Source organism: Macrosteles quadrilineatus, unplaced genomic scaffold, assembly GCF_028750875.1.
Source record: "Macrosteles quadrilineatus isolate MER2022 unplaced genomic scaffold, UCM_ALF_1.0 Scaffold_2__2_contigs__length_208266976, whole genome shotgun sequence".
Taxonomy (NCBI): Eukaryota; Metazoa; Arthropoda; class Insecta; order Hemiptera; family Cicadellidae; genus Macrosteles; species Macrosteles quadrilineatus.
The window spans coordinates 138,062,171-138,088,412 of NW_026542595.1; the positions used below are offsets into that span (position 1 = coordinate 138,062,171).

Sequence of the window (26,242 nt, forward strand, 5' to 3'; positions counted from 1 at the left end):
TTGTTATTACTTCGGAGTTGGAGTTGAATTATTGTCTCATACTACCTACTTTACTAATAGCTTTGTATTGCTGACTGCGTTTCTTAGGACTTGGCAATAATTACGTACAGAACTTTTTGTTTTTCTGTACATGTGTGTGACATATCTCTAAGGATACATATATCACGTGTGGATACAAATATGAAGATAAAATAAACGTGTATCACAAAACACTTTATCTAAATGTGAGGTGAGGTTTTTAAACGGATATTACATTTTTAATTCAGGAGAATCCGAAGAACATCCATGATGATGATTTTGAGTAAATAATATCGCTTCATTGTCATTACTTGGTTAAGCCATTTATGGTGAATAGGTAGTTTGCTTGGCTTAAACATCCAACATAAGTCATAAATTGACCTAAATACCATAATTTAGTTTGTAAGACAACTTATATTTATTTACTTCTTTTCTAATAAATAATCTCCCCATGGTACCAATTATATCGACGAATCAACCCTGCTTACGGAAAAAACGTATTACAATTTATTGGGAATATGAGTGGTACATCTATTATCTGTACACTACTGATACGTGATTTTAACAATATACCTAACAACTTTATTTATACGTGAAGTGATTTCAAAGAATATACCTATTTGGGTGTTTATGTTTTGTGGTAAACACCCTCTGAATATTGTTTTTATGATAAGAAGTTTGAATAAAAATTTAAATTAATATAAAATAGCCTAATATTTTGTAATCTGTGTTTATAAGATTAAGTACAATGCCATAGGTTATCTCTCAATAACATCATACAACTCTTAGTTGATTTACCAACGTAGAAATGAAAAAAAAACTGACAAGAATCTTCTGAAGTATTCCTGTTTATAATGGTCAAAGAAATCCCTGCAGTGTGTTATCAAACGTGTTATTTACCGCGACATGTTAGGTCATGTTTCATAAAAATGATCTACAAAACCAAAACGTATTTATAGAGTATTATTATACCTAGTTTTGAGGTATAACTATTTGACAATGTCAACCACTCAAGACAAACCTTTACAAGAGGAGCCAGAATGCCTGAGTAAGTAAGTACAGTACAAATAAAAAACAAAATATTACACAAACTATTTAGGTACATTATTTAGAGACTAGCTTTACATTATTTTATCACAGCCCGTTATTTGTTAAATTAATTATAAAAATAAAATGAAAACGTTACTGCTTGTTCATACTACTTTTAACTACTACTTTCATACTACGTTACTTACTTTTTTTACTACCTGTAACCTACCTTTCACGTAAAAAATTTCTCTAAGGATTTCTTTGTAATGGATTTCGTTATCAGATACCTGGTAAAATATACACACTTGGGTACAGTATAATATGCAATTGAATTTACAGTAATTTTATAAGATACTTTTAGTGTCATGAAAGTAAAAAATACCCATTAAGCTACGGAATGACGAGCAAATAATTTCACGTAGTTTTATCAGATAGTTTAAATTTGTTCTTTAAAAACTGCTTAGGCCATAGCATTCACTTTGTAATCTGAATTATACATTCTATCTACATGGATCGGTTGAAGTTTTAAGTTTAAGAATGTTTCTTTATCAAATTTGTGTTGTTTAATTTTCTTGTTATCGCCCTTCCAGTGAGTTTTGTTGACAACGTTCGTAGATAATAAGTAAAACGGTATCTATTACGTCTATTTGTTGGTGGTATTATTATTTTTCTTTTATCTGAATCACTCTTATTTTTTTATTATTTTATCGTATTGGTTTTTAATAGGTAGGCTTAATTGATTTGTATTTTTTAAGAAATATGTCCGGAAATAATTCCAAGAAGAGAGTGGAGGCCGAGAAAGCCAAAGAAAGCCCACACACAGCAAGACAGAGCTTGGTATCCTGTTTTGTTCAGAAGTAGTAACTCATATGAGTGTAAGACTAAAGATGAATGTCTCAAGAACGTAAAATGGATGCAAACCTATCATATGGAGATTCATAAGCTTGATGATATTGGTTTCAGGTAATTCATGTTTGTTTTCAATACAACGTACAAGTCGTAGACAAAATTAAAGTATATAAAGTAGCTTAGAAGAATACCATGTTTTAGACCGTAGAAAATAGCGTAGTCTTTGATATTATAACATTCTGTGTTTTTTCTATCTATATTCTTGTGTAATTTAAGTATATTATTTGAGTTAAGTAGTTATTTAATTGTAATTTAAAATAGGTTGAATGTATTGTAATAAAATATATATATGAATAATATGAATAAGGAATACTGTCAATAAGCTTTTATACAATTATTGTAAAATAGTTTTAAAATTTTAAAATTTTTTTATAATATATATATTTTTTTTTATGTACGCAAAACATTCATACAAAATTCACGAAATATGTAATTAGTGATCTAATTAAAATGATAGTATACTAAACATTTTTAGTGCTACAGCAAATAGTTTATGTATTATTAAGAATTCATGAAATCCAATCTCCAAATTGAGTTTTAAAAAGTTATTCCACCTTAAAAACATGACTTCCTTCTATTCTTACTCATCTGTTGGTTATTAAAGGCACTGAAGTTAACTGTTATATGTTAGTTAAAAAAACTAATTGTGCTAAACATCCTTTTCAAAATGCATGGCATCTGGGTGAATCTATTTGTATATGTTTAGTTTTCTTATTGGAGAAGATGGGAACGTATATGAAGGCAGAGGTTGGGGGGTAGAAAATCATAGAATGGGAGGATACGTGGGAATAGCTTACATAGGCTACTACTGCTGTGAGTACATGGAATGTGTGTTATTATATTTTGATATTATGATTAAAAGCGCATAGTCCTATAATACACATTATTACTATCAGTATTTGAGATTTATTCACTGCAATTACAATGTACAAAACATCTGTTCGGAATGTACAAAACATTTAGTGTTCGTTACTTTTTTAATATATATTTAGAAACATATTAAAAAAATATTTAGTTAACCCTAAATAACTTAAATAATTAAAATCAAAATGTAGATGTGTGTTATTAAAAGAATATTTCGTAATTCTTATTATGAATTAAAAAGGTTTTCTATATTTTTGTTTAGATTGTGGTTTACTTAGTTGCTTAATTCTATGAAAATCTACAGATTTTCCAAGTTTATGTCAACAATTGTCAGAAAGATATTTTACCTAGCATCTACTAAATCTTAAACAAAGGCATATGTAGATCTTAACACAGGGTTTAACAGGTAAATTACTGTATGCCAAATATTATTAAAAAGTAACTAACACAAATTGACTACTACTTTTATGAAACTGTTTTGTTTTATTTCTAGGGGATGCTGACAAACAGCCTACGAAGGCCATGAAAAGAGCTGCATTTAGACTAGTACTCTGTGGAATTCAAAAAGGATTCATAAAAAGCCCTTTTAAGAAAGGAATTAAAACAATGAAAAGTGGGTTACCAGAGCCAGAAATGTGGGATAAATACATGTTTCAAGCTGAAGATGAATTTTAACCCATTATTACAGGGTTTTAGTCAAGTGAACAAATTATTTCAGCAAATAAAAAATGTTGTTTATCAAAAATCTTTAAAATATGTTTTAATGGCTGAAACAGATTTTTGAATCCGTTTAGACTAACAGGAACTTTAAGGTAGTTTATACGGAAAGGCAAAGTGTGTATCTTTTGTAATGTTACACAATGTTAACTAACAGCTTTCATGACGTAAGCAATTTATATAAACTTTTAATGGTAGTTTCAAACTCAAATTAGGTTCTAAACAAGACTAAAAGCTTATCTGTATGTAATTATTCAACCTGGTTCCCTTCATTTGCATGGGACCGTGTTATATTGTGACACATGGCCGTGTTCAATAAGTTTAGTCAACCAACGTTGTTCTCTTACTTGATAATTTTAGATATATTTGTGGTTATTTAAATCAAAACAAAATATATTTTAAAGCCCCCTTTGAATCATAAACCACCTGTTCTGGTTTTTCATATTATACCTGTACACAAATTACAATTATAATTTGTATAAGTGTAAAAAAGTGACATAAAATACACTAGTGATATAGAATTATTGTTTCAACTTGAAACCTTTTAAAAATAATTGTATTTATGGTTAAAATTATATAAAACGAAATCTATTAGTATTTACTGAAAACGTAAAATCTTTTGATAGGTACCGGTACCCCTAAATAAATATATGATGATTAATACATTTGCAGATAATATAGGAGTGCAGATTTTGTTTTGTTTATATTTTACAATACAGATAACTTTTTATCACATGCTTAATGTCATATAATCATACCAACATAGAATTTTTAACTTGTTACTTTGATTTATTTAAGGATTTAAACTTAACTTATAAAACTGGGATGGTGGCGTCCTCCTGTAATCCAGCTACTTGGGGGTCACGAATTGTGGATATTATTAGTTTGTGTATGCGAAACTCCCTTGTGTTGTGTCTGCAATAGTGAGTACTACGACTATCCGCAGTACCATCCTGATAATTATACTAATTCGTAAATGAAAGGCAAAATGTGGTTCGGATTCCACTATAAACTGCAGGTCCCATAGTTGTCATTGGCTGTATGGGCTATCAATTAACGGTCCTGTCTAAGGATCATGTCGGTCTTAGTCAGTAACAAGACTACAATATGGCGAAGCAACAAGATGGAGAAGTAACAAGATGGTGTTACTCATCTACATTAAAAATACCCTGTTAAATATTCGTTTGGTTAACATTTCAGATAAAAGTATTAAAATTATTAATTATACACATTCAGTGTAAGTGTGCATTATCTGTATCGTTTAAACGCTTTTAATTCACATAAATTTCCTTCTGGAGTTGTGATTAAAAGGCATTAACTACAAGAATAAGAATACTTCCTTTTACAAGGTGTGTTTACGTTGGCGAAGTAACGTAAAGCCAAAGCACCCGTAAATGAGGTCTGACTTAATTAGGGAACCTGTAAACAGTTTGGTTGCGTTTCAACTACCTCGCTAGTTGAACCTAATCTATGAAGTAATTTACCTCCTTCATCTAAACCTGTCCAAAATGGTGATTAAGATAGTCAAGTGTTAGTCTTTATTTTGTTAGACTTCATTGTTAATGTTTTATCCTTTGTTTTTTTAATAGGCTTCGTTTAGTAAATGAAAACTCAGGTGAGGTTGGTCTTTATTGTTGTTATAAATTGTGATGATTAAACATTTACCTGTTTGCTTAGTATATGTTCAAGAGAAAACTACGAGAACAATATTCAGATGTATAGTAAAATCGTAATCCTTTGATTTAATTGTGGTTTCTATTTAATTGCAACAGTAGCAAAGAAAATAGTTGTTTTTACAGATTTTTATAAACAGTTATAAAATTATTCTTAAATCCCTTTTTCCAACCTAAGGAATAAATATATCCTAAGATAAAGATAAAGGATTTCACATTTATTTGACTCGACTCACATTGTAAGTATTGAGTTTACGTTTAAAGCACTGTAAGTACTGTCCTTTGTTCAGTTAGGTGAAAATATTCTCAAACTGTAAATATAATTTTTAACATGCAAATGGTTTGATAAAACCTTTCAGAATTAAAAAAAAACCTCATGTTTTCGTAAGTTTTTCAATCTAATGTGAATTTCCTGAAGATGCTTAAATTATTTCCTACATTTCGTTGTTTTCAATGCATAGACAAATTACAATCCGAAACTAATTGTGTAACTTAAACATATAATGTAATTTCAATATTTCAATTAAATTATAAACAGTTTAGCATCATTCAAATTTCTGGATTCAGCGAAGGATAAAACACGCATCCAATATTCTTTTCCCATGGTTGTGTTTGGTAAAGTATCGCCACTAAAGGATTTACAACACGACATTGGGCCCACGTTCTTTCTGTTATTGCCTTCTTAAAAAGGCAGATAAGGATACGGAAATATTTTGTTTTAACGTTGTAATAACTGTCCCAGAATAAAATACATTCAACAGGGTTGTTATATATTTTTTAATACACTTTATTTAGTACACACATAAATCAATATTTTTATAGATGCACTTTCATAAAAGAATATTTGGATTCATCTCTTTTTGACACTGTAGTTTGTTGCTATAGATTGCACTTTACTTTTCACGTTAAGTAATTAATTACAGAATAATTATGTTTAAAAATATATTACAGCATATATAAATAATTTTCATTCTTCTTCTTGCAGAGTACCTCCATAAACTATACGAGCAAAGTTGATTTTTTCAGCAGATTCAATATTTACAAAAGAAAGTCAACCAACAAATAAAAGTACAGATTATACATAACATAACTAATCATATATGTATTGCATTAAGGTTACCGAAACCTTTTTAATAAGATATCTTTAATTGGTCATAATTTGCAGACAGAGTTTGCATTTTGGCCTATATCTCAATGATACAATACTTAGTTCCTATTAATAATTCTTTTTACATACTATTATTATATACTATTTTAAGCAAATACATTTTAAATATTCTTTTTTTAGCTATAAGACATTTTTTTTTTACTATTACAATAAAAAAAAACAACACAAACTTTAATTACAGTAAGGTAAAATTCAAAGTAAATATAAACTAGGAAACACTGTAAAATACACGACCAATAAATATAAAGTTACAACCGTCATCATTTCATGACCTAAACCAAGCTGATTTTACATAGGGTTTGTACTGTATTGATCAGTTTGTGGGCTTCACTCACCTTAATTTGTTAATCCAGGACTAGTCAATGTAACACAACGAAGACATACAACACACACATACACGCACATAAAAAAAATCGTCCTTGGATTTACTCCGACGTTTCACGTTTCGTTGAGTCGTGGTTAGGTGTTCAGCTCGTGTACGCGAGAAAAATAAAGTTTTAATTCCCTGAGGAAGCAGGACGTTATCTTTGGTCCCGCGAAACGTTGGAGTAAATCCAAGGACGATTTTTATGTGCGTGTATGTGTGTGTTGTGTGTCTTCGTTGTGTTACATTGACGAGTCCTGGATTAACAAATTAAGGTGAGTGAAGCCCACAAGCTGATCAATACAGTATTATAAACCCCACCTATGTCTTTCAGAAATAGGATAGGGTTTGTAGTTAGCAAGCCACAAACATTCTAAAAGATAAAAACACTAAGAGAACGGTGAGTAAAGATTCCCATCGTGATTCGGACCAATAACAAAGAGGAATCCAAAGCGTTTAAAAGGGCAAACTGTTGAATGCCAACGACAATCCATCCTGTAAACAAATCCCGTCTGGAACACAATCTACATTTCTGGAATAGTCACGTTTTTCTGGAAAAGAGAATTTGATTTTTTGCCATACTATACATAAATAAAGTTGATTTATTTCTAATAAATTGTTTTAAATTGAGATTTGTACTGCTAAAATCCCTTTAATTCCGTTTTCTTGACCCATTTTAACATGCACATTTATTCAACATGTTAACGTGTTAAATACATGTTTACGCGTAAAGAAACACAATACTAACAGATTGTTTTGTACACAAATTCGGAAAAAAGGGTCGTTTTGCAGCCAGGTGGTGACAAAATAGAGCTAGAGAAATGTTTGGGTATTCCTTTGTGGGTGAATTTCCTTCCGGAGGAATATTTATTTGAATAAGTTGAACCATATGCTACAAAATATTCATTTTAAAGTAAAGAATGTATATAACTTTATTTTATCTTTTTTTTACTTGATATTTGCTTAAAAAATATTAACTGCCATCCCTTTCGCCAAATTCCTTTTAGCATGCTTTATTGTTAAACATAATTAATACGTTCATAAAAAAACCATACTTACTTTTCTACCTTATATCGTAAAGAATGTCAAATTACGATTAAACTAAAGAAACTAATGTATTAATACTTGGTGTATAATATTATAATATTATAATATTAACAGTTCGTAACGATATAAAACGTTGATGAGTGACTATAAATGAAAATATAAATACTATTTTATTCATCATATAATATAAAAAAAATGACTTACACGTTTCTGAATCTATGTGGAAAGCAAATTTATTTCAACTTCTATATTTTACAATAAATAATGTTTAACCACTATAATGTTTTTAGTCTTTTTACAAACGTTAATTGGAGGCTGAAAGCTACGTATTGCTGTACATGCCAGCTTTCATCATCTTTTTGAGACGAAGCAGGTTTTTACATCCCTAGGGCCAAAAATCAGATGTTCACTTATTTACTAAAACATTAATGTAAATTAAATACACAATCAGTATCCATGTTCAAATTCATATATATATATTTTCAAGATATTGCATGCATATTCTTGACAAGTTTCCAAAAATCCTCGGCTGAACCAAAAAACTCAAGAAAATTGCAAACAAACTTTACAAAATTATTGTTTCATTACTTTTTTTCTAAGTACAAAAAAACCTTTATATATATTTTATTTTGTGTGGTGTAATGAAAAATAGCGTTCGTACCATGGACCAAAAGGATTTTGCAGCTCTCGGTCGTTTTCTGGAAACTTCTGAACTTCGTCTGTAACTTATAAAATGATATTGAGCCTGCAAAACCTCATTTTTGGCCCTAAGTACGAAATATTTTATTACAAGTTAAACTATTTTTCCTAAACCAGTTAAATGTAATGCATTTCAAAGCAATCGAAAACATTTGCTTTCCACTAATGAAACTCTAGATTATAATAATTTAATATTAGTGACTAAAAATATAAAGTAAACCAAGACATTTTAGTTTTGTATTTTTTTTTTATTCCGTCTAAGACTTATGCTGAGAAGAATGGAATACTATACTGTGTTGCACAAAATGTAGTTTTATTTTCTCACTGTTTAAACAAATTTTAAATATAACATTGCCATCAACGCTTTACACCCGTTATTTCCCATGATGGATGTTTATAGCGTTTAAAACTACTGTACTGGTCTGAGAAATCATTGTAATTGTGAGTTTTGTTTTAATTTAAAATTGTTACATACTATAAATAAAGAATTTGACTTGATATTGTTCTTAATCTTAAATGGGCGTCTGCTATGGATAGTTTTTATATTTCACAGGTTAGTTTTATATTTCATTAAACGTCCTTACTAAGTACCATTTAATCAACTTTTCTATAGAAAAGTTCACACCAAACTGGTCACATTTACATATGTTACATAAATCAATCTTATGCATGTAAATAACTCCAATTACCCCAATTAATCACCACCAATATAACATGTCTTAAATTATCATTTAAGACCATTCAAAGTTCAAAACTTCTGTATTACAGCATCAAGTACCAGTTTTGTTGAAGCTAATATATTTAAGGATCCAATTCGTTTAAATAACGGGGCGTTGAATATAAATGACAATCAATTGTGTAAACAAACTGCCTCGTCTTGAAGGCAATTCAAATTTCTCCCAAGTACTTATTCTTGTTGGAGGTTCGAGCTTCTATGTTTAATCGAATTCTTTAATAAACAAGATATTTGATAAGTCTGAGCATTAATTAAGTGTTGTTATTTTAAGGATATTTTATTTTTTAATCCAATGACTAAATTACTATTTATTGAGTCTTTGTCACAAAAATTACTTATTTTAGGGGGATAGCTGCCTTTATATGAAAACAAGAAGAGTGGATATGTTGTACGATTTATTTTTATGTTGCTTAAATAACCTAATTTTGGGTCTATTGGAATGACTATAAGGGACCAAATATAAAATTTTCGGGACAAAACAATTATATAGAATATTTTTAATAGTATTTTTTTGGATTTTTTATAATCCAAGAAAATTACTTGGTAGAGTGTGTATTGTGAGGTATTATGGTTTTCTAGGTTTAAATTCTTAAGTTAAGCCTCCTAATAAAAAAAAAAAATTATAAAGACCTAGTTCTAATTTAAAATAACGCCATATGTTGATTTCGCCTTTATCTGATAAATGAATATAATAATATGACAGACTCAAATATAGGTACACGCCATATAAACTATTGTAAATACTTTTAAACTTACGCCATTCAGATTCAGATTCAGATTCAGAAACACTTTATTCAAGACTTACATTTTACAAATATAAATGCAGAATGGCGTCAAAAACCATCTGCTACAACCTAGTAAAAATATAATCACATTCTGTATTCTAGTAATCTATATGCTACATTGTAGGTCACATGTTGTCAAATAAACATGTCAACTTCGGTTTTACCGAATTTTTTAAATTATAAATGATCACACAAATAAAAGTATTGGTTAGAACGCTAGTTAAATTAATTATTTCAATATCGTATTTTGATCATGTTCAGCATGCATGAATATAAACTTAACGTTAAAAACCCAAAACCCAAAACTTAATATTTGTATTTTTGTATGAATCATAAACATGTTTTGTTACCAGTTTGCATATAGTTTATTTTTTTACGCAGAGAAACTGTATAATTTCAGTTTATTACACCCCAAGCAATCTTTTAACCTCTTCTCTATTAAGTATTTCCCCCCCTTCTTTTATCCACCATCGCACTTACCCACGGGCTGTGGCTGACCACTTGCCGTAACCACTACTGTAAGCAACAACTTACAACATTATCCAAAGGTTATTTAGTCGTTTGTTTTTAACCACATTTAGGTCCTTGTATTCTCTTTTTTTAAGTCCTCATAGCTTAAATAAATGGCTTGTAAATTATGAATTGCAATAAAATAAAATTACACGAATAAAAAGGTGAAATGCAATAGAAAACACAATTTTTTATTTCCCTAAACTACCTAGAAGGTTAACATATTTTCTTATTCTCTGCAATAAGAATGTTGGAAAGTTTTCAAATAATGGTTCTAACTATTTTAACATGAGGATATACTCAACCATATTTGTTTGACAAACTAGAATGTCAACATATAAAGTTTTTTCATTCCAAAAACAACGGTGGAAATGTCTGATAAATTGAGGAAGCTGCAGTTTATATTGAGTGGGTGACAATATTGTGAATATAAACGTGTCATCCCCTTTGAGACTTCTTTCCTCCAATTCAATTTTCACTTGTAAGATATACTTTACTACTTTAGGGTGTTCCTTCTTACATTTGTCAGAGTGTTTTTTATTACACTGATTATTGATTACCCACATACCTTACCAACATGTATGTCTATTTACAGTCTAGTGGGTTAACAGTGTAAGCGTAAATATATGTTTTACGTTTTATTAGATGGATCTTTGATTTATTTTCTATAAATTTAACAACACGTACAATGCTAATCAAAAAGTTATAATTTTAAAAAATAAGAAAAATTTAATTGATTTTCATGCTTCTGGCCAATAGCATAGAGGAATCCAAAGATTTCAAAAGGGCAAGCTACTGAATGTCAAGGCAATCCATCCTGTAAACAAATCCTATTGTCTGGAACAAAATCTACATTTCTGGAATAGTCACGTATTTTATCCAAAGATTGCTAGAGCTCACTTTCTCCATTCCGAAGTGTGTATGGAAAATAAATCCATTAATTTTCATACTTTATCACGTGAGCTTTTACCATTATTAACGGGGTAAAGTTATAGAAACAATTAAAGCGTGATAAATCATTATTTAAACACTTTTAAAAATACCTACATAGTTCAGAGACATAAAAGATGTAAATAAAACAACATATAAAAAAATAGATAAGACACACAATAACAAAAAACATAATCAAACTATTCAAAGTCAATATAGGCATTACATTGTTTCGTGTATTTCCAAAAATATTTTAAAAGGAATTTAAAAAAGTTTAATAACAAGGTAAGCACAATTTTCAAGTGAAGAAACACAAAGTATGGACTCGTTTTGCACCTAGACGGCGACAAAATAAGCCCATGAAATGTGTTTGTATTCCTTTGAGACCTGATTTCCCTCCAAGGAAATCTTTATTGAGTCGATCTACATCATGGGCCATACATTGAGGATTGGATTATAGAAAAGTCAGAGATGTTTACAAGCTATTTGCTTTTTCAAATCAATAGTCAACCAACTACTTATTTGGTAGTAGTTTCATTTAAAATAGATATAAACACATTTTATTTTTTTATTTTTTTGTTGTTGTTTATAATCAAATTAAAAATAAGTTATTCTTATTTCACTTAAGAAAAGGAGTAAACGTACATTTTAATTTAAAGTAGGCCTTTTACTCCCTATTGTTTTTCATAATTATTGGGAGTTAAAACCATGTTTTATTATTCATAATAAATTAACCACATGATAATATTAGCCTTAATATATACTTAGCCTTATATCAGTCACTAAATCTACGGATGATCATGAAAATCACGTTTTCAATGAACGAAATGTTGTCAAACTGATTGGGGGTGGATTAAATACTACAAAAGTCAACCAAAAACAACTTATGTTACAAACGCTGATACAAAATAAATTATTCGTAAGTTCTATCTACATTCTCGAGAGAAACTAACTCATACTCGCAGCAAACTTTAATGTGCAAAGGGTGAGGCCTTTCGGGAAGTTTTAAGTCCTTTCTTAACTAATTTCATTAAGTGGCTAAGGAAAGCAATTTTCCTCTAAACTAAAATTTCAAAACTTAAACTAAATTTGGTGGAATAGTATACTTTGTGTAAACATCATTTTGAGTAACCCTTTCGAGAAATTGTCACATATGGGTACAAACCGGATAGAATTGGGGTAAATTAGATGGGTCTCATATTTTCAATAAGTTCGGTTGTTTTTTGTACAACAACTTGTATAACTTTATTTGCGAACACTACTCTAATGTAAATACAGTAATATTTTTATAAACGTTCTCGGGTTCAATCCATGAGTATTCTAAAGGATTTCCAGCATCCATTTGATCATCGCCTAACTTTGTCTATTCACAAGAGCCTTACTATTACAACTCAAATAAATTTGTTATAAGCTTGAACATTTTTAGTAATTTAGAGTTAATATGATAATAGGTAATATGATAACATTTTATGTATTTTGAGAAACAGAGTAGGGCAATTGTTACTTAAAATATGGTTTAGAAGTAGAAAATGTTTAATATTGTAGAGGAATAAGAGCGTAGTGTTGCATAAAAAGAGGCTGTCACATTTCTATCTCATGGGGGGTCAATATTGTAAATATATACCAGCACGGATCCTTTAAGGCCGTTCTTTCTCCCTAAACGATGTTTATTCAGTTTGGATTTACTGTTATGGGTTTTTATTGGTGCTGTATTTTTATTTTCGTATACATCCAACGTAACGATAAATATTATGTGTCGACTGATTTTAATCTAGAAATATTTTAATATTTTTTAAATATCTTAATCTACATTTTTATTGGATGTGATTTAAAAGATGATTGATTTGTGGGTTTTTCTTGAACTATTAAAGAAAATAAGTTTTTCCTAATCAACACCTCGTAGCCCTTTAATATTTTTAATTTGTCTACTAAACAATGTCATGTACTTTTTTATTGTTTGGATTTACATTTTACTTGTGCAAAACAATTCTGAAACCAATAAAGCAAAGGACGTAAATAGTTTAAACAACGGCTTGTTGAATATAAATGACGATCAATCGCGTAAACAAATTGCTGCGTCTTGAAAGCAATTTCAATTTCTCCAATTCCTTGTTATCACTAAAACACAGTGCTGTTGCGTGAAATTGGATTTTGAAATATCGAATAATAGATATATTTATATTCATGATAATCAAAATCTTTATTTTGTTCTTTCTTTGGGTAAAAGTTCATTGTGAATTGATATCTAGTTTAGCCAGCTTTTGTGTCGTTCCACTGCTTACCTACTTGAACACTCCATTTATTGTCCCTTTAACGAAAGAAGTTTATATGTGTTAGTTATTATAGTATTTGCACAGTTACAGGGAACCGGTATAGTGTACGCCAGGTAGCTCTCTACCAAATATTATATTTATTATTTATTGCCTGCAGTTTCGGTTGTAAATCCTCATTTTTACAATTCATCAGCGGTAGTTCCTGGTCCATTTTAACCCCTCGTATAAATAAACCTGGCTGCTACAAATCTTTAGCAAATAATCCAAGAAACACATTTACTACATCTTTAGTACCGAAGCTTGTACAGGTGATTGATTAGAGAGACAGGCAAATATGTTTTCGATACAAAATATTTTTTGTAAAACTATTTTCCAACTTACATTTTACGTATAAATTACTTATAAAATATTCAGTAAAAGATTTGGTGGTAATATAATTAGTTACAGTAAACTAAATTGATAAATTTAATATGGCTATTTTCGATAGTGCATTTTAATATCTTTTGACATCGGGTTGGGTTTTGATACACATAAAACCACATTTAAAATAAACAAGACTAAACTCAAAACACCAGGTAGCCTACCATTGTCGTAACCACACCTTTCACGGAATGTGGTTACCCGCTAACACTCTCACCTAACCACTACTGAAGGCATTAACTAACATTGTTATTAAATGCTTATTTAGTCCTTTGTTTACAACCACACGGCCGAACCCACTACCTTCATTCTGAAACTGTTTGTATACAAGGAGTTAAGGGTTTTTTCTAGTTTAATGTAAATTACGTGACTGGTAAAGGTTTTGGAAAAAATGTTTGATACCAGTTTAAATCACGTTGGCTGAAATGAATAACAAATGAACTTCTTGTAATTTGTATTATTGGTCAATAGTATTGTACCACCTTATTTAGAACTTAAAGTTCAAATATTCTTTAACGAAAACTACACATTACCTTTTGTTTATCCTCACATTAGCAGATTGAACAACCATTACATGAGTATCGTAGGAACTCGGCTTTTTAAATTGAGTAGGTGACGAATATTGTGAATATAACAGTGTCGTTTCTTTGAGACCATTTTGTGTCCATAAGCGATTTTGTACAGACGGATATATCATTGTGATATTTCAGTGAGCTCCTCTTTTGCAACTAAACAGTTTTAGTTGGAATACAACTAAGAATACGTAGGCCTACAATGAAATAGCTTTTAAAAGTTTAAACTTTTGAATAAAGGGTTTTGTTACAGAATAAAAATTAATTATTCTTAAATAAAAATTTATGTTTGTTTATCGGGCTTTGGTGTGGGAGGGAAGGTTCAATTCCTGGCATGTCCACAAAACCGTTATATGTTTGGAACGCTTTCAATTAAAAGCGTTAAAACAAACTCCAACTTATAGAAATGCCACGGACGTAGACACGAGGCAGAAAAGAATAAAGCAGTTTTTAAACACTTAAGCAGCAGCACTTAAATAAATAAATTCCTAGTCTGTAGTGTGGGTTTCCTGAATAAGCCAGGATACTCGCTAATAAACCCAGTGGGGTTTATTACTACTCTGTGGAACGAAATTGGGCTTGTCACATGAGTCAGACCAACATGCGACTCAAGGCCTCAAGGCTCTGTTTTCAGCAATCAGTTTTTTTTTATGACCGAGACAACATCTCGGTCAAGAACAAGCTTCTTAGCAAAGGGAATATCCTGGATAAAATATGACTACGTCATCATTAGGATAACTGGGTCCACCGTCAACAGTCCTACCTTACCTGGTCGAGCCTTCAGGCTGAGGCTTTCATCGCGGAGTGGAAGAAAACCTTCTGCGCGTCGTCGTGAGTGACCGAATGCGAACATGTGACACAATATATCCCTGTGGCTGCTGTTACATCCCAAAGATAAATTGAATCTTTATTCAGGTAAATATGATAACTATGTTTTCCTAAAATAATTTCAACCCTATCAGTAAAAAATACAAAAAAAAACTGTAATCAGGAAACGGTATTTTTAAGTAATGCATCAACTTAAATAAAGGCATTTTCATTTCTAGTTAGTGGCAAAGTCCCAACATATTGCTTTGTACGAGATTAATAGCCGTTCTACAAACTGAAATTCTTTCGGGTAATTGATATTGAAGGATACAACACATTTTAGTGCTTCAGAAGGAATGTTATACATGCAGGATGTGAAGGTATAACATTTTTAAATAATAAGGCCTCTAAGGGTGAATAAAAACACCAATATTATTTAATACAAATATGAAAAAAATAATAATTTTTTTTTTCATTGTTGATATTTAGTGAAAAATGTTAAGTGTCTCCAATAAGGTGGCAGCATATCTTAGGTAATTGATATTTAAAGAGTTTTAATGCTGAAACTTCCCTAGAAGACGTACCTCTGAGGGATGGTTTACTTTCCAAACTTTACATCAATTAAAAGTTGAGGAAAGTTTAATTGAAGACTAAACATTTCGCGGAAGTGACTGGAGCATCGGTCATGCAATTTATCTTTAAGTTTGTGTTTTTGCATTGTATTACTTTTTCCAGTTGGTTGAACACTAAGAGAGAGCTAGAGTAGAGTTATAAGTGGAGACTTCAGTTTCCTAGGCCCTGCGATCAAACCCTGCTAATCACCAACATGTTTCATCTTAGAGTTAATGCCGGAACCACTAAGCCTAGCATGAAATAATGTGTTAACAGTCCTAAACTAGAGCAAAGTAAAAATAAAAAAATTACAAGTATTATTATCCTAAGTCATTTTATAATATGTATAAATATTAAATATTTTGCAAGAGTTGTTAGATTTAATTATTAAGGGTTGGGTATGACTAGTACGGTACAAAATGAAATATCAAACACTGTGACCAGGGCCCAGTGGTTCGGAATCCACCGTAAGCTGTAGTATCAATCATTTAGTCCAACAGAACCGATAGCCCCATAAGCATGGTTAAGGTGTTCTGTATTGGAAAAGTCATAGATAATCTAATGTATTTGATACTGGAATTGCTCATTGTTTGATGTGAAAAATACTGTATACAATATATTTGACTTCAAACACATGTTGTGTATTTTGTATTACTGTGTACTTCTTCACCTATTAATACTGTACTAGAGGTCGTCCAGTGGTCAAATCTCGACCAAAACTATGTAATGTACAGAATTCTCTATTTTCACCCCACACTGTAAAGTCAAACATCCATTTGTTTTGATTTTATGTTTATATTTCGTTGTTATTTCGTCACCAGCATGGTAACACATAAGATCCATGTTAATTTTCTCAAATTTTTAAACTCATTTTTTGTGCTTATTTTTGAGCCTATTTTAATTATAAAGGTGCTTCACTCTGCACATCTACAGGAAAATCTCTTTCCAACAGTATGCGTAGATTTTCCCTGCGATGCACACGAGCTGAGAAAAAAGGTTTTAAAAAAACATGCTTGGCTATTAATATATAGATGCCGTAACATAAACCATCATCTGATGTGGTTAGGCTAGAGGCTAGATGGTCGTCAAGGCCCCTTCAATCAAGATTACGCCGAAGCACCACTTCTATCAAGTGAGATATCGAAGATTAAGACGAACTATAGCAATCACTTGTGTAGCAATCCCCTAATCACTCCACTCAGACAGGTGCATACGTACGTTCTTTGAAGTGAACATAAAGTCAGGGCGAACTTACAATGAATTTAAGTCATATATGCAAACGCAGCTTGTTTTTTAGCCATGCAAATTAATTTACTAAAAGTGACCAAAAACAGTTATGCTAGTTTAAACGTGGTTTAAACAAAAAAACCTGTTGACAGTCAATGAACAAATTAACAACCTTCTAAAATGAATAGCATATCTGTTTTACGTATTTATTTAGGCTTTCTCTCAAAGAAGAATAAAGTTCCATAAAAGTTGTCTTAGCTTTCAACTGGCCACTATCAGTACTATACTACTACTCAGTAGATGACTTTTTTAATTATCATAGATAGCCAGTGTTGACATCTAGTTATAAGTTCAAATTAATGAGATAAATTCTAATTAACTACTTTTTAAAATAAAAATAAATTTACACAAACAATAAAAAAAATATATGCTTACAAAACACAAAACGTGACACACATCTATGCTATGTGACTCAAAAAACTCCGATTGAATTTAATGGGTTTTGGGAGAGAATTTTGAAAAGTAAAATGAGGTTAAGCGTCTTTACATTAAGATGCGTGTGAGTTACCTTTTACTCCTGGGACTACCGACCAGCAAAACGATATTTTAATACAGAACAGTCACCCAAAGGTAAAATTTGTGAAGTTATTAATTGATACGGAAAGTAAATAAAAGAAACGTCTTATTAGACTTAAAACATATATTTACGCTTATACTGTTACTCACAAGACGGTAAATATACAAAAAAGACGGTAAGTGATGGTATCTAGATTCGCCTATTGGGTCTAATGATGATTGGAGTGTCCAATCAAAATCGATCACCATTTACCATCTTTTTTGTATATTTACCGTCTTGTGAGTAACAGTATAAGCGTAAATATATGTTTTAAGGGTTATAAGACGTTGCTTTTATTTACTTTCCGTACATTTAATAACACGTACAATGCTGATCAAGAAGTTATTTATTAATTAATAGTTTTGAAAATGCACACTAGTCCTGAATAAAAAATGTATTACTTTACATGGTACTCAACTAATTTTCAAACATATTTATGTTCAATTATTGTTAGGCTTATAAAAAAATGTGATACGTAATTACAAAAAATATGTTTAATGAATCGTAATACTAATTAATTAGTTTAGTTAATGTGAACTTTAAGGACTAAATAGCAACTCTGTGAAAGCCTCTCAATTAGACCATAAGTATTTAGATGAGTTTGATGACTTTAGGACTTCATTCGTGATGTTAAACGTATATGGAAATCTTGATAAAACATGTTTTACATTATGTCACAAAATTTTTTTTACTGTACGGTATAAGTTAAACTAAAACATGTGAGATATATATTAAAAAGATTATTGATACATATAATACACGCTAAAACACACTTTTGAATATATAAAATATATACAAACATTAAAAAGTAACATGGTCCCATTTTTTTAAAAGCTGTAGTACTTACCAAATTATAAATGTTCTTTTTTGTTAACCTACTAAACGAGTATCAAAGCCAGCTTAGTGTTCTGTGATAATTATATCAATCACATAATGTTTTATCAAGTACAAACCCTTGTTTCACTTTTTACCACGTTTATGTAATATCTTATGAGAGTTTACAACTGTTTTAAGAGTCACAATTAAACTTTTTTGCCTCCCAAACCTTTTTCAACAGCTCCCTAGCAGCAATTTCTTCAGCTGTCTTTCTTGAGCTTGCAATAGCTTCTGCACTACCCACACCTTCAACGGCCACACTTACCCTTAGCTTAACCTCATGGTGTGGTCCGATCCTCTCAATCAAGGAGTATTCTGCCATTGGTTTTTCATTCTTTTGAGTCCAGTTATTTAAAGTTGTTTTAAAAGAAACTTCCTTATCCGTACTGTATCTCACCTTTTTGTTCCATCTAGACTCTACAAAAGTCTTTGCAGTATAAAACCCGCCATCAACATAGATAGCTCCTATCAACGCCTCAACAGAGTCCTCTAAGCGTTTTTGGTTTGATAAATCTTCCAACCCTACAAACGATGGTAGACGGATCATTTTCCCTAGGTTTGCCAATGTCTTTGAACAAACTAGTTTTGCTTTCATTTTTGATAGGACGCCTCTTGATTTGTTTGGAAACTGTAGGAATAGCATTTCAGATACAACCATGTTAAGAACAGAATCGCCTAAGAGTTCTAATCTTTCAAAATTCTTAATGTCATTTGGATCAGTGACATCTTGAATATGTTTTATAACATAACCAAGCAATGTGGGATCCTTAAACTTATAGTGGATGATGTTGCAAAACTTGTTTACCGTCCTATCCATGGTTAGTTCTTTTATAATTGTTGGTGAGCAAACACAAGTAAGCAACGTTACTAAGACATCACAAACATAAAGTGCACAAAGCTATGGAATTTTTTTAAAATAAACACTTATTGACAAATTATGTTAAACTTCCTTATCGCTAATGTGATATCACACTCCTTGTATATTTTTGTAAAAAGTCTTGGTTATAAACAAACATTCCATCAAATAAATGAATATTCACTCTAGATAGTGCTAAGTAAGATAAGACAAGTTAACATATTTAGTTTATAAAATTTCATAACACTTTAAACCCATTTTATTTTCTTATATACTGTAACTTAAGTGTAAATTTAAGTGGGGCGTATTTCTATCTATAGTGTTGTTGTAAGAAAGACAATGAATATATATGATTTAACTAACAGTTTCCTTAATCTACATAGATTCTTTAAACTTATAATGCTTTACGTGTTTGTGATGATCATGGGAAACGATTTCATTTGACTATGAATGAAAGTAGAAAACGCATCTATGACGTCATCAGCTATACATTCAATAATGAAAAAATCATCAAGGAGGCCCTCACCCCACCGTTTCCGCAGAAAAAGCCCAGTGGGGATAAGATGATAGAGTTTAAAAGGCTAAAATGGCTTGGAGACAGTATTTTACACATGGTGACTACCGACATGCTTTACAAACACTTTCCTGAAGAAGATGAAGGTTATTTGACAGCAAAGAAAAATATTTTAGTGTCAGCCAATACTATCACTGAAATATCGAAACTTATAAACGTGAATGAATTCATGTTTCGAGATCCTTATGGTTTTCTGGATAATTCTGAAAGATGTTTTAGTGACACAGTTGAGGCTATTATCGGTGCTATTTATCTAGATAGCAACATTGAAAGTGTAACTAAGTTTGTCCATAAGTTTTGGTTTGGATTTATAAATGTTGATACTTCACAACTGTACTATAGTAATAATCATCCTAAAAGCATATTAGGGAATTGGACTGATAAACATAAGATACCTGGGCCGAAATATGATGTAATAGATACTTCCGGCCCCCAACATAACCTTGTTTACAAAGTGAAAGTTTCCATAGAAGGTATCGGTGAGGCGATTGGTGAGGCATATACAAAAAAAGAGGCGGAAACAGAAGCTGCAAAGGAACTATGCAAGATGATGCCGGAGTTGGAAGTAACGCCGAACCCGGAGGATGATACAAGTGATTATTGTGCACCCAGTTAAATTAAAAGGCATGATTGCTCGGTTCTGTTCCACTGTGTATTATATAAATGGCAAAACTCAAATCTTCTTTTGGATTTTAGCAAGTATAATCAGCTGTATATAATATTTATTTGTCTATACTTTCAATACATTGTCCGGCACCTAAATATTAATATAGTTTCTTATGTTAGACCTCTATAGTAATCATCTTAATTAGTAAGCCTATTAAATGTTATTACTTGCCCATACATTGAAGGTTTTATTGAAACAAGCGTTATTTGAAATCTAAAGGTGATAGAATATAAGAAATGTAGTTAAATATCAAACAATTTAAGTTATATAATTATTATTTGGCTAATTGTATTATAATTTACGAAAATTAGAAAAGGACACTTCTAATAACATTTGAATCAGACATCTACACGTATACTATGAACCCAGAAAAATGTTAAATAGAAATAGAATATGGTAAGTGGTACTTATTCCATATTTTATTTGTATTAACTGTCATGTGGGTCAAATGAAGTGAAATACATGTTTTAAATCATAGGACGTATTTTTAATTACTTTCCAGATATTAATAACACGTATGATGTATGTAAGTTATTATTACAATATATAGTTTCTTTTTATTACATTTCAAATCAATAGATTATTGCTCTGTTTATGAATAAATTATCACCACTCTTTGCTTATGGTAAAAATTTCACTATACATCATTCCATAAATTTATAACAAATGAAAAGCTTTAAATTTTTTTTTTACAATGTTTTAATTCATTGTAATGTCCTTGTAAAAAAAACTACTGTCAAACTAGTTACAGCTGGAAAACATAAATACAGTTTAGGAATATTTTTAATTTCAGATTATAAGCCATTTTACACTGTACATACTATTACGAGACAACAAACTAGTGATTTAATTATTAAAATATATTTTCATAAAATATATTTCTTCAATACGAATTGTAATTTACTTTTAAGACATTGATACTATTTTTGCTTGATATTAGACGTGATTACTTATCTGTCATTGCATACTTCCAATTACTAAATACGTGAACTGCGACTGTATATTCAAAATATTGTAAATTTTTTAACTATGAAAAATATTTTATTCAGTTTAATGAGAGAACTTATTTCAAAGTAGAGTGTTATACAATGTAATTTAATAATTTTGAGTTCATTTAAAGAGTGATGATCTACCAAGGTACCAGTCCGGAATTGCTTTCACATTACATCAGGCTAGACCTAGGTGGTGCGGCATCATTAGTTAGATAAAATACATATTTGACGGGATTTGAACCCGGGGCCTTAAGACCAAATACCATGCTCTATCACCAGACTAGGTAGCTCCCCAATTCTGGGTGAGTTTGGGTGGTAATAGATTTGTTATTAAAATGACGTATGTCTAACTCTTTCTTATATAGCTAACTATTAAAAGCAAAATCGAAATAAACATAATAGTGCAGCAACATGGCTTTGGATTTTGGAATTTAATCTATTTCCAGTTTAATTTAGGCATTATCGATTCATGAAGTAAATAGTCAACTTCTTCGACCCTGTAAGCCTGTGAGTGAATAACGGTATTAAAAGATAGGACACAACTAACCCAAAAAGGTAAGCAAAATAGGTTTGTATAAATGCCAAATATTGTACTAGTGCTTTTTTTATGTATTCAAAACAGGAATAGGTGTTTTATTAGTAATGTTTTTATATGATTTTATGTATGTTTTATTGATGAACAGTGACGTTAATGAAGAGAACGGTTTGTGCAAATAATAATGTTATTAATAAACCTATTATAAGATACTGAGTGGTTATAATATGATTTACAGATAAGAATAAATGTTTAAATAGTCAGATATCCTGTAAAATGTCATGTGCTGTATATGGTTCATAGTACTTTATGAGTTAAAAATTACAAACACAAAGTGTAGATGTGTGTGATACTGATAACAATCTAGAAATTACGTAATTTGTCTTTAAATTCAGTTTACAATTATTTAACTGTATGTTTTAATGGTTCCAAGCAAGTTGGTTGTGACTAAATATCATTTTTAATATTTGATTTGAGGGATCACCATATGTTATAAAAATACTTGGTTGTATTTGTGTAAACCTCCAGTGGTGTTTTATGTGTTTTAGGAAACTAGAAACAAACATTTAACATAACTGAGTTCGTTGGTTATGGATAATTCAGCGCATCCAAACTCTCCAAATGAACAAAGTATACAGACACGTAAACCTAATGAAACAGACTCATTGAGTTCTAATGAATCAAAACTTACATCAGAGCATGAAACAACAACGTCTTCATCTTCAGATGAAACAGACGAAAAACAAACATTTACTAGAAATAAACATTCTGAAAATGAAAATAATGGTGACGAAGATGTTCATAAGGATAAACTGGCAAAAGGTAGGCAAAGAAAGGTTCATAAAAGGAAGAAGAAATCTAGTAAATCCAAACAACAAATTGAATCAAATCCCAACCCTGCATCTAGCTCCGATCAATCTAATGAGGTGGGGAAAGGTACATCTGAAAACAAGGATACTACAACTGAACCTTCAAAAGATGAAAAAGACTTTACAGAAGCACAAGAAGACTCTTCGAAAGCTACAGCCACAGCACAATCACCAGCCGTAAAACCTACTCTTTCAATCGAAGTTGTTCAAGAACCAGATACGAAACCTACCCTAAGAAGACCCAGTAGGGGTGGAGGACCAAAAAGACTTAAGTCTAAAACTCGGAATGGAAGAAGAAACCCTTTGATGATGCCAAAGCCAGTTGAACCTCCTCCTCCACCACCTGCCCCTCCTCCAGCTCCCGTCGAGCCAGAAAAGCCTACGACTGAAAACACGGAAGAAACGAAGGAAGTCGTTGCACCTCTACCAGTAGGTAATAGATATTTTATCATATTAGAATGCCACAGTTGTTGTTTTTATAGGTTTAGTATTTAATATTACACAAGGTATTTAGAGTTGATAAGTATTCTCAGAATTAATTTTATACATTACAAAACACTTGTAAAAGGAGCGGTTGTGAATTATTGTCCTATGTTTAAAGTAATTAAATGAAGTTATTTGTTGTATTAATAGTCAAAGCTAATACATAACAACAATACATAACAATACATAACAACAAATCTTAAACTGTGTGTTGTGTTATGAAAATAATTTCTAGTGGAACATTTTTTTAATCGGACATGATAAAATATGGAAGTTGCTCTAAAAAGATCCTTAAACAAACATCTAAATTAAGTTTAACGATCTAAAGTTTGATTATAAATCTGATTAAATTTGTAAGGGGTGTCGATGCATTATTAGAAAATATATAACATAGGAAAATACTGGCAGGAAAAATAGCATGACTTATGAATTCCAGTAAAGACTCCTATCAACATCTGTGTAAGAGAAGACTGGAGAGCTCGTGCAACCAAGTATCCAAAGGATTTGGAAGTCGAAGAAACTGCCCTTAAACTACCAGCTGTGGGGGTTGTGTTCATTACTAACACTGAAGTGGACGAGTGCAAATCATGGGCGCATTGTGCTCATGAAGTGAGAAAAATCCAAAACTACCACATGGACGTGTTGGGCCTTAAGGACATAGCTTACAAGTAAATGATTATGTTTTATGTATTTGTAAATTTGTAAATAGTTTGCAAGGAAGCTTTCCAAGTCTGTTCCGTGATTAGAGGGTGGACTAATCAATTTTAATAATAATGAGAGACAGCATTTTCTTAAGGACGTATATAAGAGCATAAGGGACTCATTGAGTGTTTCCGGCTTTTAGTTCGTATATCGACAATTTTTTTAATTGGTTGGCTTGAAAAAAATATCATTTGGGTGCAAATTTGACCTCGCTTGGTATCAAACCATTGATATTTCATGAGATAATGAACTTATAAATTCTAATAAAGTTCCAAAAGGATTGTAGAACACGATTTTCATGCATGAGGACGCATTAGGGGCTCAAGAAACTTTTCGACTTTTAGTTCGTTTAAAAATATCCATAAGTATTAATTTTGGAGACCACCCCATTAAAATGTTTCTTTCCATTATTTGCACATTATGTCATCTCAAATTCCTATAAATTGTAATGACCACTGTGCCTAAAGTACAATACTTTAAAATTAATTGATAATGATATAAATTTAAACTCAAGTACCAAAATAATGTGTATATTTTACAGATTTTACTTAAAATACAACTGTCACAACTGAACAGATGTATTCATTTGTCTTTGATATTTCTCAGCTGGTTAATAGGAGGTGACATGACTGTATTTGAAGGTCTAGGCTGGGATAGACGTGGTCCGGCTGCAAGCAATACAGAAGTCAACAAGTTTTTGGGACACGATGTATACATTGGCTTCTTAGGTCAATACACAGGTGAGAGGCACATTACTAGTTAGAAAAAATTCTAAGAAAGTGATTTTTTCTCTAGTCATCGTAATATGTTATTCTAAGATTACATAAGAATTCGTTTGGGTTTGAATATCAACTTTTGGTACATGCTAAATTTAATATAAGCTTCAATTTCAATTTGAAAATCTTGGCTGGTACAAAAAATAGAACATCGAAGTTGGTTTGAAAAATACTGGTCAGTTCATTTAGTTCAAATTTCAAATATTTTATTATGCTATAAACTTTGAACGTTAAACGCAAAACCTTAATTTACTAAAACGCCTTTATTTTATTTATTTATTACTTGGTACAGCACATATACAATAAATTTACAATACAAAACTGCATAAGCCTTAAAAAAGGCTTGTCTGTGGCGATTCTTTTAATACTAATTGTCTTTTCCATCTTTATCTTGATCTTGAGTCAGTGTGAACTATTAACTGTACAAAAATATATTTCCTACTTCTTAAACAGTAACAAATTTGGCTTATGAGCATTTTACATTATTACAAACATTTTAAATATTAAAGGGCCAAAGCTGTAGAAAAATTGTACAATGAGACTAATGCTGTATTGTTTATATTTGATTTAACTTATTATTTCTAGGTCTAGATGACAAACTAGATCACCCACAGAAACGCAAATAGAATGCACCAAGAGTTTTATTAAAACTTGCTTATAATGTTTTTATTTGTTTTGTTTTTAGCTGAGACCATCCCCCTGAATACACTTCATCATGCGCTTGCCTTCATACACTTAAGTATGCCAACGTATATCGCAGAAGAGTACAACACTCACGTGTATGACAGTTTAGAGATCCTAGATGACAAAAATTATGATTTCGTTCAAGATATATGACCCTTGTAGTTAACATCTAGTTGTACTTTTTTACTTTATTTACACAAATACAATTTTCCTTAAACCTATGCTGCATCATTATTTTTTACTATTTGTTTA

The 26,242-nt window shown here is 30.8% G+C and overlaps 2 protein-coding genes across 2 annotated transcripts; both read left to right on the forward strand.

Moving 5' to 3' along the window:
* The first annotated feature begins 1,017 nt into the window (after window positions 1-1,017).
* LOC128984950 (peptidoglycan recognition protein 1-like) lies at window positions 1,018-3,523 on the forward strand. The gene is made up of 4 exons (XM_054404319.1): window positions 1,018-1,066; window positions 1,803-2,010; window positions 2,663-2,769; window positions 3,314-3,523. Exons 1-4 carry the CDS (start codon window positions 1,018-1,020, stop codon window positions 3,493-3,495), a joined length of 546 nt encoding a protein of 181 aa, XP_054260294.1. The 3' UTR covers window positions 3,496-3,523.
* Window positions 3,524-23,066: 19,543 nt separating this feature from the next.
* Window positions 23,067-26,221, forward strand: LOC128984951 (eukaryotic translation initiation factor 5B-like). The gene is made up of 4 exons (XM_054404320.1): window positions 23,067-23,778; window positions 24,265-24,496; window positions 25,137-25,270; window positions 25,992-26,221. The coding sequence occupies exons 1-4, from the start codon at window positions 23,067-23,069 to the stop codon at window positions 26,141-26,143; spliced, it is 1,230 nt and encodes a 409-aa protein (XP_054260295.1). The 3' UTR covers window positions 26,144-26,221.
* The last annotated feature ends 21 nt before the right edge of the window (window positions 26,222-26,242 follow it).